Consider the following 21,048-nt stretch of genomic DNA (forward strand, 5'->3'; position numbering starts at 1 on the left):
AGTACTGTTCTTATTAGTTTAATAGCTGATACGATACCGAATGTTGTCAGCTCTATATGGCCTGCATGAATAGCCGCACCCAAAGCCAAAAAAAAGCCAAGCGGTTTTGCACTAACACCCATGGCTAACTCTGTTGTTTCAAGTTCTACTATTCTTAGCTCTTTCATCTCATCCCTGTTACTTCCAGGACTCTCGGTGGTGGTGGTGGTCTACATGGCCATCATGATTAGCCTAACCAAATACTACAATCCAACCTTGGCTCAGTCTTCCTAAGGCCCTTCATTGGCTGTATTTTGGTAGTACTGTTCTTATTAGTTTAATAGCTGATACAACACCGAATGTTGTCAGCTCTATATGGCCTGCATGAATAGCCGCACCCAAAGCCAAAAAAAAAAGCCAAGCGGTTTTGCACTAACACCCATGGCTAACTCTGTTGTTTCAAGTTCTACTATTCTTAGCTCTTTCATCTCATCCCTGTTACTTCCAGGACTCTCGGTGGTGGTGGTCTACATGGCCATCATGATTAGCCTAACCAAATACTACAATCCAACCTTGGCCCAGTCTTCCTAAGGCCCTTCATTGGCTGTATTTTGGTAGTACTGTTCTTATTAGTTTATTAGCTGATACGACACCGAATGTTGTCAGCTCTATATGGCCTGCATGAATAGCCGCACCCAAAGCCAAAAAAAAGCCAAGCGGTTTTGCACTAACACCCATGGCTAACTCTGTTGTTTCAAGTTCTACTATTCTTAGCTCTTTCATCTCATCCCTGTTACTTCCAGGACTCTCGGTGGTGGTGGTCTACATGGCCATCATGATTAGCCTAACCAAATACTACAATCCAACCTTGGCCCAGTCTTCCTAAGGCCCTTCATTGGCTGTATTTTGGTAGTACTGTTCTTATTAGTTTATTAGCTGATACGACACCGAATGTTGTCAGCTCTATATGGCCTGCATGATTAGCCGCACCCAATACAAAAATAAATCCAATCCATCTAGGATTAACACCCATGGCTAACTCTGTTGTTTCAAGTAGTACTATTCTTAGCACTTTCATCTCATCATCCCTGTTACTTCCAGGACTCTCGGTGGTGGTGGTCTACATGGCCATCATGATTAGCCTAACCAAATACTACAATCCAACCTTGGCTCAGTCTTCCTAAGGCCCTTCATTGGCTATATTTTGGTAGTACTGTTCTTATTAGTTTAATAGCTGATACAACACTGAATGTTGTCAGCTCTATATGGCCTGCATGAATAGCCGCACCCAAAGCCAAGCGGTTTTGCACTAACACCCATGGCTAACTTTGTTGTTTCAAGTTCTACTATTCTTAGCTCTTTCATCTCATCCCTGTTACTTCCAGGACTCTCGGTGGTGGTGGTCTACATGGCCATCATGATTAGCCTAACCAAATACTACAATCCAACCTTGGCTCAGTCTTCCTAAGGCCCTTCATTGGCTGTATTTTGGTAGTACTGTTCTTATTAGTTTAATAGCTGATACAACACCGAATGTTGTCAGCTTTATATGGCCTGCATGAATAGCCGCACCCAAAGCCAAAAAAAAGCCAAGCGGTTTTGCACTAACACCCATGGCTAACTCTGTTGTTTCAAGTTCTACTATTCTTGGCTCTTTCATCTCATCCCTGTTACTTCCAGGACTCTCTGTGGTGGTGGTCTACATGGCCATCATGATTAGCCTAACCAAATACTACAATCCAACCTTGGCTCAGTCTTCCTAAGGCCCTTCATTGGCTGTATTTTGGTAGTACTGTTCTTATTAGTTTAATAGCTGATACAACACCGAATGTTGTCAGCTCTATATGGCCTGCATGAATAGCCGCACCCAAAGCCAAAAAAAAAAGCCAAGCGGTTTTGCACTAACACCCATGGCTAACTCTGTTGTTTCAAGTTCTACTATTCTTAGCTCTTTCATCTCATCCCTGTTACTTCCAGGACTCTCGGTGGTGGTGGTCTACATGGCCATCATGATTAGCCTAACCAAATACTACAATCCAACCTTGGCCCAGTCTTCCTAAGGCCCTTCATTGGCTGTATTTTGGTAGTACTGTTCTTATTAGTTTATTAGCTGATACGACACCGAATGTTGTCAGCTCTATATGGCCTGCATGAATAGCCGCACCCAAAGCCAAAAAAAAGCCAAGCGGTTTTGCACTAACACCCATGGCTAACTCTGTTGTTTCAAGTTCTACTATTCTTAGCTCTTTCATCTCATCCCTGTTACTTCCAGGACTCTCTGTGGTGGTGGTCTACATGGCCATCATGATTAGCCTAACCAAATACTACAATCCAACCTTGGCTCAGTCTTCCTAAGGCCCTTCATTGGCTGTATTTTGGTAGTACTGTTCTTATTAGTTTAATAGCTGATACGACACCGAATGTTGTCAGCTCTATATGGCCTGCATGAATAGCCGCACCCAAAGCCAAAAAAAAGCCAAGCGGTTTTGCACTAACACCCATGGCTAACTCTGTTGTTTCAAGTTCTACTATTCTTAGCTCTTTCATCTCATCATCCCTGTTACTTCCAGGACTCTCGGTGGTGGTGGTCTACATGGCCATCATGATTAGCCTAACCAAATACTACAATCCAACCTTGGCCCAGTCTTCCTAAGGCCCTTCATTGGCTGTATTTTGGTAGTACTGTTCTTATTAGTTTATTAGCTGATACGACACCGAATGTTGTCAGCTCTATATGGCCTGCATGAATAGCCGCACCCAAAGCCAAAAAAAAGCCAAGCGGTTTTGCACTAACACCCATGGCAAACTCTGTTGTTTCAAGTTCTACTATTCTTAGCTCTTTCATCTCATCCCTATTACTTCCAGGACTCTCGGTGGTGGTGGTCTACATGGCCATCATGATTAGCCTAACCAAATACTACAATCCAACCTTGGCTCAGTCTTCCTAAGGCCCTTCATTGGCTGTATTTTGGTAGTACTGTTCTTATTAGTTTAATAGCTGATACGACACCGAATGTTGTCAGCTCTATATGGCCTGCATGAATAGCCGCACCCAAAGCCAAAAAAAAGCCAAGCGGTTTTGCACTAACACCCATGGCTAACTCTGTTGTTTTAAGTTCTACTATTCTTAGCTCTTTCATCTCATCATCCCTGTTACTTCCAGGACTCTCGGTGGTGGTGGTCTACATGGCCATCATGATTAGCCTAACCAAATACTACAATCCAACCTTGGCCCAGTCTTCCTAAGGCCCTTCATTGGCTGTATTTTGGTAGTACTGTTCTTATTAGTTTAATAGCTGATACGACACCGAATGTTGTCAGCTCTATATGGCCTGCATGAATAGCCGCACCCAAAGCCAAAAAAAAGCCAAGCGGTTTTGCACTAACACCCATGGCTAACTCTGTTGTTTCAAGTTCTACTACTCTTAGCTCTTTCATCTCATCATCCCTGTTACTTCCAGGACTCTCGGTGGTGGTGTTCTACATGGCCATCATGATTAGCCTAACCAAATACTACAATCCAACCTTGGCTCAGTCTTCCTAAGGCCCTTCATTGGCTGTATTTTGGTAGTACTGTCATCCTTTTGAATAATAGATTACAGGAAAGGCATTGATTTTAGAATCCCAGAGATCATTTATATGACCCGTGAAATAAAAAAAAAAATTCATTAGATACCCGTTACACAATTATTTATCCTCAGGCCTTTTTAATACGAGGGTCCCGGAGCCTCAAACGAAACAACAGCATGAAAGAGGAGATATGTCATCCTTTTGAATAATAGATTACAGGAAAGGCATTGATTTTAGAAACCCACAGATCATTATTTGCAACCGTGAAATTAGAAAAAAAACATTGATTAGACACCCGTGACACTTATTTATGCTCAGGCCTTTTTAATACGAGGGTCCCGGAGCCTCCCTCAACCGAAACAACAGCATGAAAGAGGAGATATGTCATCCTTTTGAATAAAAGATTACAGTAAAGGCATTGATTTTAGAAACCCACTGATCATTATTTGCAACCGTGAAATAGAAAAAAACATTGATTACACATCCGTGACACTTATTTATCCTCAGGCCTTTTTAATACGAGGGTCCCGGAGCCTCAACCGAAACAACAGCATGAAAGAGGAGATATGTCATCCTTTTGAATAAAAGAATACAGTAAAAGCGTTGATTTTAGAAACCCACAGATCATTATTTGCAACCGTGAAATTAGAAAAAAACATTGATTAGACACCCGTGACACTTATTTATGCTCAGGCCTTTTTAATACGAGGGTCCCGGAGCCTCAACCGAAACAACAGCATGAAAGAGGAGATTTGTCATCCTTTTGAATAAAAGATTACAGTAAAGGCATTGATTTTAGAAACACAGAGATCAGTTATATGACCCGGGAAATAGAAAAAAAACATTGATTGGACACCCAGTACACTTCTTTATCCTTAGTCCTTTTTATAAGAGTGTCCCGGAGCCTCAACAGAAAGAACAGCATGAAATAGGACATATGGCATCCTTTTGAAAAATAGATTACAGGAAAGGCATTGATTTTTGAAAGACAGAAAAAATTTGTTACAACCGGGAAATCTAAAAAAACATTGAATAGACACCCATTACACTTCTTTATCCTTAGGCCTTTTTAGCAGAGGCTCCAGGACACTCAACAAAACCAGCAGTAGGAAAGAGGACATATGGCATCCTTTGTGAAAAAAAGATTATAGGAAAGGCATTGATTTTAGAAACCCGGGGATAATTTTTTGCAACCGTGAATTTTAATTAAAAAAAATTATTGGATGGACACCCAGTACAATTCATTATCCATAAGGCCTTTTTATATGAGGGTCCAGGACCCTCAAACAAAAAACCAGCAGGAAAGAGGACATATGGCATACTTTTGAACAATAGAGTACAGGAAAGGCATTGATTTTAGAAACCCATAGAAATTTTTTTTTAAATGGAAATTTGAATCAAAAAAATGATTCGATGGACAGCCAGTACACCTCTTTCTCCTTAGGCATTTTTATAAGAGGGTCCTGGACCCTCAAAAAAAACACCAGCAGGAAAGAGGACATATGGCATACTTTTGAACAATAGAGTACAGGAAAGGCATTTATTTTAGAAACCCATAGATAATTTTTTGCAAATGGAAATTTGAATAAAAAAAATGATTCGATGGACACCCAGTACACCTCTTTCTCCTTTTTATAAGAGGGTCCTGGACCCTCAAAAAAAACACCAGCAGGAAAGAGGACGTATGGCATCCTTTTGAACAATAGAGTACAGGTACAGCATTTGATTTTACAAACCTAGAGATCATTTTGGTCAATTGTTTAAATTAATAACTATACTGTCTGACTGTGACAGCAATTATGATTGGTGTAAATAGTTGGCTAGACGGCCTGGCACAAAAGGCTGGCAGTGGCAGGCAGGAGGTAAATGAAATTCAATGGCACTAGGAGACTGAATATTTGCAGTCCAAAAAAATATGATTTTTTTATTTTTTTATTACTGTTACAAGAATTGTGATTGGTGCCACTAATTGGCTACTTGGGCCTGGCAGACAGGCTGGCAGATATGAGTCGTGGATAGTAGGTAGGGCAGCAATTTAACACAGTATGCTGTGTAAGTGACAAAAACACAGGACTGATAGAAAATTAAGTTACATTACACTAGCAAAATATTTGAAAATTTTAGATTTTAATATTAAAATTATGTTAAGAAGTGCAATGCACATATGACTCTATGAGTGGTCGCACTGGCTGGCTGCTACGTAGGGCAGCAATTATAACAACAGTATGCTGTGTAAGTCAGATAGACAGTTAGACACAGGTCTGATAGAAAATACAATTAGATTACACTAGCATAATGATTTAAAGACTTTTTTTTGGAAATTTTAAGAAAAAGGTTAAGCACATACATATGAGTCGTGGCTGATAGCCTTGGAAGGGCAGCTATTAAAAACAGTAGGCTCTGTATGTCGGATACACACATGCCTGATAGAAAATACTATTAGATTACACTAGAAAAATGATTGAAATTATTTTTGGGGGGGGGGGAATTAAAAAAAGGTTAAACACATATGAATCGTGGCTCATAGACTAGGGAGGGCAGCAAGTAAACACAGTAGGCTCTCTATGTCAGCAAAACACACAGGCCGGATAGAAAATTAGATTTGATTACACTAGTAAACAAATTTAAACTTTTTTTTTTTTTATATTAAAATTAAGTTGAAAGAAAAATAGATATGAGTGCTGGGTGGCTGCCTGGCACAGACCAATTAACCAAAAGACTGAAAAAAAAAGAGGTATATTAATGCTGAGTGAGCCTGACAGACACAGGCATGATAGTAAATGTAATTAGATTACACTAGCAAAATATTTTTTATTTTTTTTATTTAAAATGTTATAAACGGATATTAACACTGGTGGCTGCTGGCTGGCACAGAGCAATGAACCAGAGTATATGCTGTGTGACACTGGTCTAATAGAAAATGAAAAAAAATTACACTAGAAAAATAATTATATTTTTGGGTTAGTTAAATTTAAACTAATGTTGTTAGGTAGATATCAGTGGTGGCAGTAGTCACAGCATATGCTGTGAGCCTTAAACACACAGCTGAAAGCCAGGCAAATGCTAATAAAAAAAAAAACGAAAAAAAAAAAAAACGGCACGAAATATAGCCCTATAAAGGGCTTTTTGGGTGCTGTGCTTGCAGCAGAGATGAGTGGAGTCCTTCTGGACTGTAAATACACTAGCCTAGCTATGTTTTTCCTATTAATGTCAGGAGCAACAACACAACACGTCCTCTCATTAAAAAAGCAAGGTCGTTATGAGTCTAAAATGGCGGATTCCGAGTAGCTGGGAGTGTCTGTGAGGGAGTGTCTGATGTTGATTGGCTCTAATGTGTCAGGCGGCTGTGACATAAAGGGTAAAAGTTTCCACAATGATGACACATAGGGGCGGATCGAACATCGCCATGTGTTCGCCCACAAACGCGAACAAGCTATGTTCACTGTGAACCGTTTGCGGGCGAACAGTTCGGGACATCACTACTCACTATATCCGGAAAGAAATACATTTATCAGGTAAGCATAAATTTTGTTATAATAATTGCTCACTTGGACTCTTATGCAAAAGCTTGGACAGGCACATTATTTTCTCTTTTAGTCCTGAATGTGGCTTTAATTCAGTTGGTAAAAAATATAAATTAATATACATTATGTTTTATTGTATTTGTTTTTTAAATACAGTAGAGGACGGTATGCCTAACGATAGCAGTGACAGCGAGATGGAGGATAGAAGCACCGCTACCTTGGCAGCACTGAAGCTAGATGAGTGGCTAAACTTTAAGCTTGAACCTGAGGTATGTGTCCTGCACCTTTTTTATTTTTTTTATTAGCGCTAAATTATATAGAACCATATTAACAATTATGCTAACCTAGATGTCAAGTAAGACACTGAAAGAATGCCAAACTCTCGGAGACATCCCTATGTGTTGGCTTGCTGTAAATGCATTTTTAGAGCCATATAGGATATCTTTTGAAATCCCCTGTGAATACTTACAATATAAATAATAATTTCAGGATCAAAGCTGTGTTTTATTGCAAGCATGAATTATATTACATAATCCAAGGTGATTCACGCATCTGCAAAGAAAAATATCTCTGGACATTGTTTCATGGAATGATTCCACTCCCGCGTGCTACCTTTTATTCAGATGAGAATTGGGTGATATTTTAGGCCTAGATTATAATTAAAGGGACATGAAACACATTTTTTTTTCTTTCATGATTTAGAAAGAGCATGTAATTTTAAACCAGTTTCTACTTTTCTTCTATTATCTAATTTGTTTAATTCTTTTAATATCCTTTGCTCAAAAGCATATATAGATAGGCTCAGTAGCTGCTGATTGGTGGCTGCACATAGATGCCTCGTGTCATTGGCTCACCCATGTGTATTGCTATGTTTTCAGTGTATTTTGTAATGTATTTTAAAATGCTTTTTGTCCAACTTTTTTGTCGAGCGTAAGAGTTAACCAGAGCTCTGAAGTCGCACTAATCCGACACGCGTTAAATTAAATTGCACTTGAGTATTTTTGTTTGCTTTTAACCTGTAATACATACAGTACTTCCTACTTGTGCAAAGACCCAAAATAAACCTTTTTTTGCCACTCGTAATGTAGCCCTAATACTGGAAATGTGCACAGACTATATTAAGTTTTTTTGTGATGGACAATGTTTATTCTGTTTGTTCACTTCTTTTGTGTTGTTGTGACTGATCCTTGAGGATTTCTATAGACAACAAACACGGCTAGTGCTGTACTGACTAAAGTGTAGTTCAAAAGTGACTCTGTTTATTAAATAGGAGGGAAAATATTCCCTTCAGGGTGGATTTGATAAATCCCTAGTCAAAAAGACCGATTTTAAATCGGTTTAAATCATAATTTTCATTTTTAGAATAACAACTTGTCAGATTATTTTTCCAGTTATATCAGACCATTACTAATTTGTTTCTATATCATTAGATACGCATAGATAAATCATTAAAATTAATGAAATTATGGGGAGGTGAACTATCTCCAGTTTAGTAGGTTCATTTTTTATATTTGAACTTTTCAGATGTACTTTATTGGAAGGAGAAAAATAATGATTAAAGGGATATTATACACTAGATTTCTCTTGTAAGGTGTATCCAGTCCACAAATTCATCCTTTACTTGTGGGATATTCTCCTTCCTAACAGGAAGTGGCAAAGAGAGCACACAGCAGAGCTGTCCATATAGCTCCCCCTCTAGCTCCACCCCCCAGTCATTCTCTTTGCCGGCTCTAAGCAATAAGGTCCCTCTCGGGAGGGTAAAGTGAATGTGGTGTTGCGTCTGACTGCTTGGAGATTGAACGCTTAATTCTTTCAAAGCGTGGTTTCTCTGAGTCGGTTATAGATACTCTGATTCAGGCTAGAAAGCCTGTCACCAGGAAAATCTACCATAAAATATGGCGAAAATATCTTTGTTGGTGTGAATCCAAGGGTTACTCATGGAGTAAGATTAGGATTCCTCGGATATTGTCCTTTCTCCAAAAAGGATTAGAGAAAGGATTGTCAGCTAGTTCTTTAAAAGGACAGATATCTGCTTTGTCTATCCTTTTACACAAACGTCTGGCAGAAGTACCAGACGTCCAAGCGTTTACTCAGGCTTTAGTCAGAATCAAGCCTGTTTATAGACCTGTGGCTCCGCTTTGGAGTCTAAATTTAGTTCTTTCAGTTCTTCAGGGGCTTCTGTTTGAACCCTTACATTCCATAGATATTAAGCTTTTATCTTGGAAAGTTTTGTTTTTGGTAGCTATCTCTTCTGCTCGCAGAGTTTCAGAGTTATCTGCCTTACAGTGTGATTCACCTTATCTGATTTTCCATGCAGATAAGGTAGTTTTGCGTACCAAACCTGGTTTTCTTCCTAAGGTTGTGTCTAATAGGAATATTAACCAGGAAATTGTTGTTCCCTCTCTGTGTCATAATCCTTCTTCGAAGAAGGAACGTCTGTTACACAATCTTGATGTGGTTCGTGCCTTAAAGTTCTATTTACAGGCAACTAAGGATTTCAGACAAACATCTTCTCTGTTTGTTATCTATTCTGGTAAGAGGAGGGGTCAGAAAGCGACTGCTACCTCTTTCCTTTTGGCTGAAAAGCATCATCCGTTTGGCCTATGAGACTGCTGGACAGCAGCCTCCTGAAACAATTACTGCTCATTCTACCAGAGCAGTGGCTTCCACATGGGCTTTTAAACATGAGGCTTCTGTTGAACAGATTTGTAAGGCAGCGACTTGGTCTTCGCTGCACACTTTTTCAAAATTTTACAAATTCGATACTTTTGCTTCTTCGGAGGCTATTTTTGGGAGAGAGGTTTTGCAAGCAGTGGTGCCTTCCGTTTAAGGTACCTGTCTTGTTCCCTCCCTTCATCCATGTCCTAAAGCTTTGGTATTGGTATCCCACAAGTAAAGGATGAATCCGTGGACTGGATACACCTTACAAGAGAAAACAGAATTTATGCTTACCTGATAGATTACTTTCTCTTGTGGTGTATCAAGTCCACGGCCCGCCCTGCCTGTTAAGTCAGGTAGATTTTTTGTTTAAACTACAGTCACCACTGCACCCTATGGTTTCTCCTTTTTCTTACCAGAGGGTGTTGCATGATGCCTCAATATTGAGTCATCGCTGCAATACCCTAAAAGCTGCTGGAAGCGATCACGATTGCTTCCAGCGATTTAAAACCCCTGAGGACGTACAAGGTACGTCATTGTTCGTTAATTTTGAACAATTTTCTAATTGACTTATCTAATTTGCTTTGTTTTCTTGATATCCACTGTTGGTAGGCCTGCATATATAGGCTCAGAAACAATGCACTATTGTTACCTTCTTTTCACTGTCTCACTCAATGTGTTCAGTTAGGCCCTAGTAGAGCATTACTCTTTCAACAAAGGATACCAAGAGAATGGAGCAGATTTGATAAATAAAACTAATCTGAAAATTGTATGCACTGGGGCCCATTTAACAAGCTCCATATGGAGCTTGTGGGCCCGTGTTTCTGGCGAGTCTTCAGACTCGCCAGAAACACCAGTTATGAAGCACCGGTCTAAAGACCGCTGCTCCATAACCCTGTCCACCTGCTCTGAGCAGGCGGACAGGAATCGCCAGAGATCAACCCGATCGAGTGCGATCGGGTTGATTGACACCTCCCTGCTGGCGGCCGATTGGCCGCGAGTCAGCAGGGGGCGGCGTTGCACCAGCAGCCCTTGTGAGCTGCTGGTGCAATGCTGAATACGGAGAGCGTATTGCTCTCCGCATTCAGCGAGGTCTTGCGGACCTGATCCGCACTGTCGGATCAGGTCCGCAAGACCTTTCATAAATAGGGGCCTTTAGCTGAAACCCAAAAGTTTTCTTTCACGATAATGTCCATTTATGGTCTATTTCTCAACTCTGCATGTTTATTTTATAACATTTTTGCTGTGAAGAAGGGGCATGTTATTTCTACAGACACAAATAAACAGTTTTGAGAACTACATAACCACTTGTATCACACATATTAACACATAAAGATATATATATATTTATTCATATACATATATATTTACATTTGCTGCGCGACTTACCCACTTCACTGCAATAGTTCTCATGCTGTGTCTCACGGCATGAAAATGAGGCTCCTATTGGAGCTTATGGAAGTGCGCTCTCGTGAGTGCAATGCTTACGTGCTATGCAAACGCAAGGTTGTGTTTGCATTGCACCTCACCTGTAATACCAGCACACATTTGCGTGTGCTGGTATTATAAAGTGGAGCGCAAATATCGATTTAGTAAAAGTGATATTTTGCGCTCCACTTATAATCTGGCCCTATATGTGATAATATCTTCAAGATAGAAAAATTGCCCAAAATAATCTAAAAGAAACCTGTGTGAGAGAATGACATTGTGAATGGATTAATGGAATTTACCAAAAAATACGATTTTTTTTCTTTCTTTTTTTTATCCACCTTGTTTCCCTTAAACATACCATCATGATATTTTATTGTAAGACTTTTTATTGGTTGAGTCAGATATACTTTGTTAAAGTTTTTATTTGGATAAACATTCAGGTGATATATAAAAATGTCCTGCAACTTTAATGTCCTCCACCCCATACAACAATTTACTAAACAATAGTCTTTCCAAGTAAACCACATTTTTTGCACTATTGCATACCCTATTGAAAATGTCCTCAGTCTGTGATATTGGTTTAAAAAAATACATTAAGGGTTCTACTTTGTAGACTTTAGAAAAATGACTGCTAAATGTACATGCAAAACACAACATATCCTGTTCTGCCTCTTGCTTTTAGGCTGCTGGTCTCCTCCTGCAACTTAGGCAGAAGTGGAACAGTTTGTTTTTGAGAAGAATGAGGGCTCCTTCAAAACCATGGTCTCAAGTTGATGAAGCCACCATAAGAACGATTATTGCTGTGCTGAGTACTGAGGAACAATGTGCAGGTTTACAGCAGCCTTCTGGAATTGGACAAAGACCAAAGCCTATGTCTTCTGAAGAACTTACAGTGAGTTCTTCATGGAGGTCAAATAATAATCGCAAAAGCTCAACAGAAGCAGAATTCACAGATGATCCCACCAATTCAGAAAGGTAAAAAAATTTCTGTTTAAGTTTTGAGTTTTTTTGGTGTAGGGCTATATTTTCCTCTACACAAGCACCATAATGCATTTAGGATATTGTGAATTTAACGAGGTGACTGTGATTTGTGTTTAGAATTTTTTTTTATTTATTGTCACACAGAACTCTGATTTATAAATGGTACTTTTCTTCATAGTTTTGTTCCCCTTAATTCTATTGTGATCTTCTTTGTTTCTGTTTTTACCTGTTCTTTCTTATTCCATGCCATATTTCTTGACTTCTGTTGAATCTATGCATCAAATGAGTGCTCATGTTTTTTTACTATGGCTTAAATAGAAATATAGCTATGTAGGATATAAGGTATAAAAGTTAATTTCTTCCCCCACATGTTTACTTTTCAAGAATTCATTTTTTTGCTGAACTCTGGAGTTTTTTGTTTTCTTTTCATATTTTTTCTTTTAATTTAGTTAGGATTTCTATCTCTTTTCTTGTTCCCTCACACCTTTTAAAACACTTTAATCATGTTATAACATGGCCTTCCCTGGTAATACCAGTTGAAACCACTCCCCCAAGAGGCGTGGACAGAACTTCCCACTCCCCTAGTTACCTGTATAAAGGTAATGCTCAGGCACCACCTCTTCCTAGTTCTGTTCTGCCACAAGGTGGTCAGAGCTCAGACTATCCCCAAGCAATGTTTCTGAGAATTTTCCTTATTAGCAGTAATTTGTGGCACCAGGGTTTTGCGGTTTATTATTTTATCTGCAATTATGCAATCAATGTTTTTTGGCTAAGGCCACTGGTTTAAGGCTATATTACAAGTGGAGCGCAAATTTAACAAGTGCCCATAAACGGGCAAATTCACCCATTTACAGGTGCATGTTAAATAACCAACCATTACAAGTGGCTGGTTAATGCTACCTCGAGCTTGGGGTAGCACTTTATGCAAGACTTTATTAACCAGAGGTCAGACCTCTGGTTGATAAAATAAATGTCCCCCAATTTCCCCCAAAATAAAGTGTACTGCTTTTATTTTATTTTTTTAAATAACTGCATGAAGCAGTTAGCAGGTGTTAAAGTGAGCAGATGTGGGGTGTTAGAAAACTGCACTGAAAAGTGCCTTTACATTGTGGTCTATGGGGATTGTGTTATCACTTAAAATATATATGTATATGCGTATATACATACAGGTATACCTCACTTTACAGCGCTTCGCTAATACAGTGCTTTGTGGAGCTGAAGTTCAACCTCCAAGGATTTTGAAACAGTGCTATATTTTTTGTGAGATTGCGACTAAATGGACTGGCAACTTTTTATTATGCTCAGTTCACTCTGTTTACATCATTACAGTGCAATCTGTGTCTCAGTGTTCTAGTCTGGCAAATTTTACTACAGTCATTGTCACTATTTTACAGGTGCAGTATTTATTGAATACTAATTGAATACTGTGCTGTGCTAGTGTTAAACTAAACGTAGCACTATTGCACCCCTAATATATGTTAGTTCAAACATGTTTTCAAGTCTTTAAACACCCTGGCAACTGAAAAGAAAGCTAAAACTGCCTTGTTTCACTTTAAGGCGGTTTTCACTTTACAGCGGGGCACCGGTCCCTAACCCGCTGTATGAGCAGGGTATACCTGTATATATTTGTGTTAATATGTGCATATACACATATAAACACATAAATATTTATGTATATATTCATATACATACATATTTCTCCAACATAGGTGTGTCCGGTCCACGGCGTCATCCTTACTTGTGGGATATTCTCCTCCCCAACAGGAAATGGCAAAGAGCCCAGCAAAGCTGGTCACATGATCCCTCCTAGGCTCCGCCTACCCCAGTCATTCTCTTTGCCGTTGTACAGGCAACATCTCCACGGAGATGGCTTAGAGTTTTTTAGTGTTTAACTGTAGTTTTTCATTATTCAATCAAGAGTTTGTTATTTTCAAATAGTGCTGGTACGTACTATTTACTCAGAAACAGAAAAGAGATGAAGAATTCTGTTTGTATGAGGAAAATGATTTTAGCAACCGTAACTAAAATCCATGGCTGTTCCACACAGGACTGTTGAGAGCATTAACTTCAGTTGGGGGAACAGTTTGCAGTCCTTGCTGCTTGAGGTATGACACATTCTAACAAGACGATGTAATGCTGGAAGCTGTCATTTTCCCTATGGGATCCGGTAAGCCATGTTTATTACGATTGTAAATAAGGGCTTCACAAGGGCTTATTTAGACTGTAGACATTTTTTGGGCTAAATCGATTGATATTAACACTTATTTAGCCTTGAGGAATCATTTATTCTGGGTATTTTGATATAATAATATCGGCAGGCACTGTTTTAGACACCTTATTCTTTAGGGGCTTTCCCAAAGCATAGGCAGAGTCTCATTTTCGCGCCGGTGTTGCGCACTTGTTTTTGAGAGGCATGGCATGCAGTCGCATGTGAGAGGAGCTCTGATACTTATAAAAGACTTCTGAAGGCATCATTTGGTATCGTATTCCCCTTGGGTTTGGTTGGGTCTCAGCAAAGCAGATACCAGGGACTGTAAAGGGGTTAAAGCTTAAAACGGCTCCGGTTCCGTTATTTAAGGGTTAAAGCTTCCAAAATTGGTGTGCAATATTTTCAAGGCTTTAAGACACTGTGGTGAAAGTTTGGTGAATTTTGAACAATTCCTTCATGTTTTTTCGCAATTGCAGTAATAAAGTGTGCTCAGTTTAAAATTTAAAGTGACAGTAACGGTTTTATTTCAAAACGTTTTTTGTACTTTCTTATCAAGTTTATGCCTGTTTAACATGTCTGAACTACCAGATAGACTGTGTTCTGAATGTGGGGAAGCCAGAATTCCTATTCATTTAAATAAATGTGATTTATGTGATAATGACAATGATGCCCAAGATGATTCCTCAAGTGAGGGGAGTAAGCATGGTACTGCATCATTCCCTCCTTCGTCTACACGAGTCTTGCCCACTCAGGAGGCCCCTAGTACATCTAGCGCGCCAATACTCCTTACTATGCAACAATTAACGGCTGTAATGGATAATTCTGTCAAAAACATTTTAGCCAAAATGAACCCTTATCAGCGTAAGCGTGGATGCTCTGTTTTAGTTACTGAAGAGCATGACGACGCTGATATTAATATCTCTGAAGGGCCCCTAACCCAATCTGAGGGGGCCAGGGAGGTTTTGTCTGAGGGAGAAATTACTGATTTAGGGAACATTTCTCAGCAGGCTGAATCTGATGTGATTACTTTTAAATTTAAATTGGAACATCTCCGCATTTTGCTTAAGGAGGTATTATCCACTCTGGATGATTGTGAAAATTTGGTCATCCCAGAGAAACTATGTAAAATGGACAAGTTCCTAGAGGTGCCGGGGCTCCCAGAAGCTTTTCCTATACCCAAGCGGGTGGCGGACATTGTTAATAAAGAATGGGAAAGGCCCGGTATTCCTTTCGTCCCTCCCCCCATATTTAAAAAATTGTTTCCTATGGTCGACCCCAGAAAGGACTTATGGCAGTCAGTCCCCAAGGTCGAGGGAGCGGTTTCTACTTTAAACAAACGCACCACTATTCCCATAGAGGATAGTTGTGCTTTCAAAGATCCTATGGATAAAAAATTAGAAGGTTTGCTTAAAAAGATGTTTGTTCAGCAGGGTTACCTTCTACAACCCATTTCATGCATTGTCCCTGTCACTACAGCCGCATATTTCTGGTTTGATGAACTGATTAAGGTGCTCGATAGTGACTCTCCTCCTTATGAGGAGATTATGGACAGAGTCAATGCTCTCAAATTGGCTAATTCTTTCACTCTAGACGCCTCTTTGCAATTGGCTAAGTTAGCGGCTAAGAATTCTGGGTTTGCTATTGTGGCGCGCAGAGCGCTTTGGTTGAAATCTTGGTCGGCTGATGCGTCTTCCAAGAACAAGCTACTAAACATTCCTTTCAAGGGGAAAACGCTGTTTGGTCCTGACTTGAAAGAGATTATCTCTGATATCACTGGAGGTAAGGGCCATGCCCTTCCTCAGGATCGGCCTTTCAAGGCAAAAAATAGACCTAATTTTCGTCCCTTTCGTAAAAACGGACCAGCCCAAGGTGCTACGTCCTCTAAGCAAAAAATATATCTGTTGGTGTGAATCTAAAGGATTCCCTTGGGACAAGGTTAAGATTCCTAGGATTCTATCCTTCCTTCAAGAAGGATTGGAAATAGGATTATCGGCAAGTTCCCTGAAGGGACAGATTTCTGCCTTGTCGGTGTTACTTCACAAAAAACTGGCAGCTGTGCCAGATGTTCAAGCCTTTGTTCAGGCTCTGGTTAGAATCAAGCCTGTTTACAAACCTTTGACTCCTCCTTGGAGTCTCAATTTAGTTCTTTCAGTTCTTCAGGGGGTTCCGTTTGAACCCTTACATTCCGTTGATATTAAGTTATTATCTTGGAAAGTTTTGTTTTTAGTTGCAATTTCTTCTGCTAGAAGAGTTTCAGAATTATCTGCTCTGCAGTGTTCTCCTCCTTATCTGGTGTTCCATGCAGATAAGGTGGTTTTACGTACTAAACCTGGTTTTCTTCCAAAAGTTGTTTCTAACAAAAACATTAACCAGGAGATTATCGTACCTTCTCTGTGTCCGAAACCAGTTTCAAAGAAGGAACGCTTGTTGCACAATTTGGATGTTGTTCGCGCTCTAAAATTCTATTTAGATGCTACAAAGGATTTTAGACAAACATCTTCCCTGTTTGTTGTTTATTCAGGTAAAAGGAGAGGTCAAAAAGCAACTTCTACCTCTCTCTCTTTTTGGATTAAAAGCATCATCAGATTGGCTTACGAGACTGCCGGACGGCAGCCTCCCGAAAGAATCACGGCTCATTCCACTAGGGCTGTGGCTTCCACATGGGCCTTCAAGAACGAGGCTTCTGTTGATCAGATATGTAGGGCAGCGACTTGGTCTTCACTGCACACTTTTACCAAATTTTACAAGTTTGATACTTTTGCTTCTTCTGAGGCTATTTTTGGGAGAAAGGTTTTGCAAGCCGTGGTGCCTTCCATTTAGGTGACCTGATTTGCTCCCTCCCTTCATCCGTGTCCTAAAGCTTTGGTATTGGTTCCCACAAGTAAGGATGACGCCGTGGACCGGACACACCTATGTTGGAGAAAACAGAATTTATGTTTACCTGATAAATTTCTTTCTCCAACGGTGTGTCCGGTCCACGGCCCGCCCTGGTTTTTTAATCAGGTCTGATAATTTATTTTCTTTAACTACAGTCACCACGGTACCATATGGTTTCTCCTATGCTATTATTCCTCCTTAACGTCGGTCGAATGACTGGGGTAGGCGGAGCCTAGGAGGGATCATGTGACCAGCTTTGCTGGGCTCTTTGCCATTTCCTGTTGGGGAGGAGAATATCCCACAAGTAAGGATGACGCCGTGGACCGGACACACCGTTGGAGAAAGAAATTTATCAGGTAAACATAAATTCTGTTTTTAAATATGCTGCGTGACTTACCCACTTCACTGCGCTAGATTCTGTACCCTGTCTATGGGCATCAGAACAAACTCCTATTGGAGCCCAAGGAAGTGCACTCTTGAGAGCGCAAAGCTTCCATGAAAAGCAAACGCGAGGTTGCGTTCGCATTGCGCTTTACTTAGAATACCAGTGCACATTTGCGTGCGCTGGTATTACGAATGGAGCGCAATTATCTTGCTCGCAAAATCGCAATTTTGCACTCCACTTGTAATCTAGGCCTTAGTGTGCAGTGGTAAGCTTCTACATCTGGCAATTACTGGTGTTATTTCTGGCACTACAAAGCTGTTTTTCCTTCCATAAGGCAATGAGAGTCCACAACTTCATTCCTTACTGTTGGCAAATACAACACCTGGCCACCAGGAGGAGGCAAAGACACCCTAGCCAAAGGCTTAAATATCTCTCCCACTTCCCTGTCCCCCAGTCATTCTTTGCCTTTCGTCACTATTGGAGGTGGCAGAGAAGTGTCAGAAGATTTGGATAGACCTGTATGGGTAAGTTCCCTTCAAGAAAGGACTGGAGTTTTAAGTAATCCTGTCAACCTCTCAGTGAGAGTATTGATGAAAGTTAAGAGTCTGGACATGCAGGGAAAGTTTTTCTGCGAACCCATCCAGACTGTCGCTAACAGCTCCTGAGCAATCAGTGTTGACGAGTTTCACTGCTTGCTGCTACACACTCAAGTCCATGTCAGAAGCGCTGCTGCAAGACTGTCACACTTGAGAGGCTGTGCCTGTTCCACAGCATGGATCCTGGAGGGTAAGACAGTTTTTTATATATACATTTTAAAACGCCATACAGGGTCACAGTGTGGCTCCTTTATAGCTCGATAGGATCAAGGGTTAATATCTTCTTCAGGGAGATTATTTGAACAGTTTGGGGCATTATATCGGCTTAATGTGAGTTTTTTAAGCTCATAGGCTCATAGGGAGACAAGCCTGCTAATACTCATAGCGCTATTAGCCCTTCTGAGCCGTCTACTTCTCAGGAATCTGGGTCCCGAGAAATTACTACCTTCTCTACATTACCCGCTACACATGCAGTTCCCCATGGCTCAACTAACCCTCCATCTGAAGGGGGCCTTTTTCCAGCGGACTTTACAGCGCAGTTACAATCGGCGGTGTCTGCGGCCCTGAGTGCCTTACCTCCTTCTAACAAACGCAAGAGAAAAGGTTAAACATAGTTCTCCTGACCTAGAGTCACCTAAATATTTGTCGGATTTAGCTACTATATCCCAGCTATCTAAGGATCAGTTAACCTCTGTAGCTTCAGAGGGTGAACTTTCTGAGTCAGAGACTTCAGTTACTAAACCTCCTTCAGCGGAGGAACCCTCCTTTAGATTTAAAATTGAGCATCTGCGTTTTTTATTAAAGAAGGTTCTGTCTACGCTAGAGGTTCCAGAGGCTACACTCCCTGAGGAACCTAAGATCCCTAAATTAGACAGGGTTTACGAAGATGTGAAGGTCCCTCTGACTTTTCCTGTGCCAGTTAAGATGGCGAACATTATTAGTAACGAATGGAAAAGAGTAGGAACTTCTTTTTCCCCATTGTCTACTTTTAAAAAATGATTCCCAGGCCCCTAACCCTCAATTCGCTTTGTGGGGCTCCATCCCGAAGGTAGATGGCGCTATCTCCAATCTGGCTAAGCATACTACTATCCCTCTGGAGGATAGCTCTTCTTTTAGAGAGCCTATGGATAAAAAGATGGAAACTTTTCTGAGGAAGATGTTTCAACATACAGGGTTTTTATTTCAACCGGCGGCAGCTGTAGCTGCGGTTGCTGGAGCAGCTACCTACTGGTGCGACACTCTGTCGGAGCTCATTGAGGTGGAGACTCCCCTCGAGGATATTTAGGAGAGAATTAAGGCACTGAGAATTGCTAACTCTGTTATCTGTGACGCAAATATGCAGATTATTTGCATAAATGCAAAGGCTGCTGGCTTTGCGGTTCTAGCCTGCCGGGCTCTCTGGTTGAAGTCTTGGTCTGCGGATATGACTTTTAAATCCAGACTCCTTTCTCTTCCCTTTAAGGGGAAGATTTTATTCGGTCCAGGGCCTGACGCTATTATCTCTACGGTTACTGGAGGAAAAGGTGCCTTCCTACCGCAGGATAAGAAGAATAGGCCTAATGGATGGCAACTGTCTAATTGTCGTTCCGTTCGTGCTGACAAGTTGCAATGACAGCAGTCCTCTTCCAAATCCGAGCAGCCCAAGAGTACTTGGAAGTCGGCTCACTCCTGGAATAAGTCCAGACTAAGAAGCCCACTGAGAACAAATCGGCACGAAGGGGCGGCCCCCGATCCGGGATCGGATCGAGTAGGGGACAGACTATTTCTTTTTTCAGATGCTTGGTTGCAGGATGCACAGGATCCTTGGGTCCTGGAGGTTGTATCTCAAGGATACAGGATAGGATTCAAGTCTCTTCTGCCCAGGGGCAGATTCCTATTCTCCAGTCTTTCGACAAGACCAGAAAAGAGGGCTGCCTTCTTAGGTTGCGTACAGGATCTCTCCTCTATAGGAGTAATTGTCCCAATTACTACAGCAGAAAGAGGTTTGGGGTTTTTTTCAAACCTTTTCGTGGTTCCAAAGTAGGAGGGAACTTTCTGTCCAATTCTGGACCTAAAATGCCTAAACAAGTTTCTGAGTGTTCCCTCTTTCAAGATGTAAAAAATACGGTCAATCCTGCCTCTGGTTCAGGAAGGACAGTTTATGACCACTATAGACCTGAAGGATGCATACCTTCACTTCCCGATTCACAGGGAACATTTTCAGTTCCTGAGGTTTGCTTTTCTGGATCAACACTTCCAGTTCATAGCTCTTCAGTTTGGCCTAGATACTGCTCCAATGATATTAACAAAGGTTCTGGGGGCTCTTCTAGCTGTTGCCAGAAAACGAGGTATTGGAGTAGCACCTTACCTGGACGATATCTTGATACAGGCACCATCTTTTCGTCTAGAGGAATAACATTCGGAGTTCCTTCTCTGTCTTCTTTGATCATATGGATGGAAGATAAACTTGGAAAAGAGTTCTCTTACTCCAAGTACAAGGGTGAATTTCCTGGGAACAATAATAGACTCCATATCCATGAGAATATTTCTCACAGATCAGAGACGTTGCAAGCTAACTTCTGCATGTCTTGCCCTCCAGGCCTCTTCTTAACCCTCAGTGACTCAGTGTATGGAGGTAATCGGACTCATGGTGTCCTGCATTGACATAATTCCTTTTGCTAGATTCCATCTCAGACCCTTACAACTATGCATGCTGATACAATGGAACGGCGACCATTCAGATCTGTCTCAACAGATTGTGCTGGACAGCCTGTTGAGAGACTCACTCTCCTGGTGGTTCGGACCAGATCTTCTGCTCCAAGGCATGGGCTTTTTGAGACCGTCCGGGGAGATTGTGAC

General features: G+C 40.8%; 1 protein-coding gene across 2 annotated transcripts in view; it reads left to right on the forward strand.

Moving 5' to 3' along the window:
• YTHDC2 (YTH N6-methyladenosine RNA binding protein C2) overlaps positions 1 to 21,048 on the forward strand; it is a 256,373-nt gene that overhangs the window by 162,936 nt on the left and 72,389 nt on the right. For both annotated transcript variants that reach the window (XM_053701553.1, XM_053701552.1), the window contains exons 25-26: positions 7,230 to 7,342; positions 11,845 to 12,137. In XM_053701553.1, coding sequence (XP_053557528.1) covers positions 7,230 to 7,342; positions 11,845 to 12,137 — 406 coding nt within the window. The remainder of the gene's footprint in view (positions 1 to 7,229; positions 7,343 to 11,844; positions 12,138 to 21,048) is intronic.

This window comes from Bombina bombina, chromosome 2 (genome assembly GCF_027579735.1).
Source record: "Bombina bombina isolate aBomBom1 chromosome 2, aBomBom1.pri, whole genome shotgun sequence".
In the NCBI taxonomy this organism is placed as follows: Eukaryota; Metazoa; Chordata; class Amphibia; order Anura; family Bombinatoridae; genus Bombina; species Bombina bombina.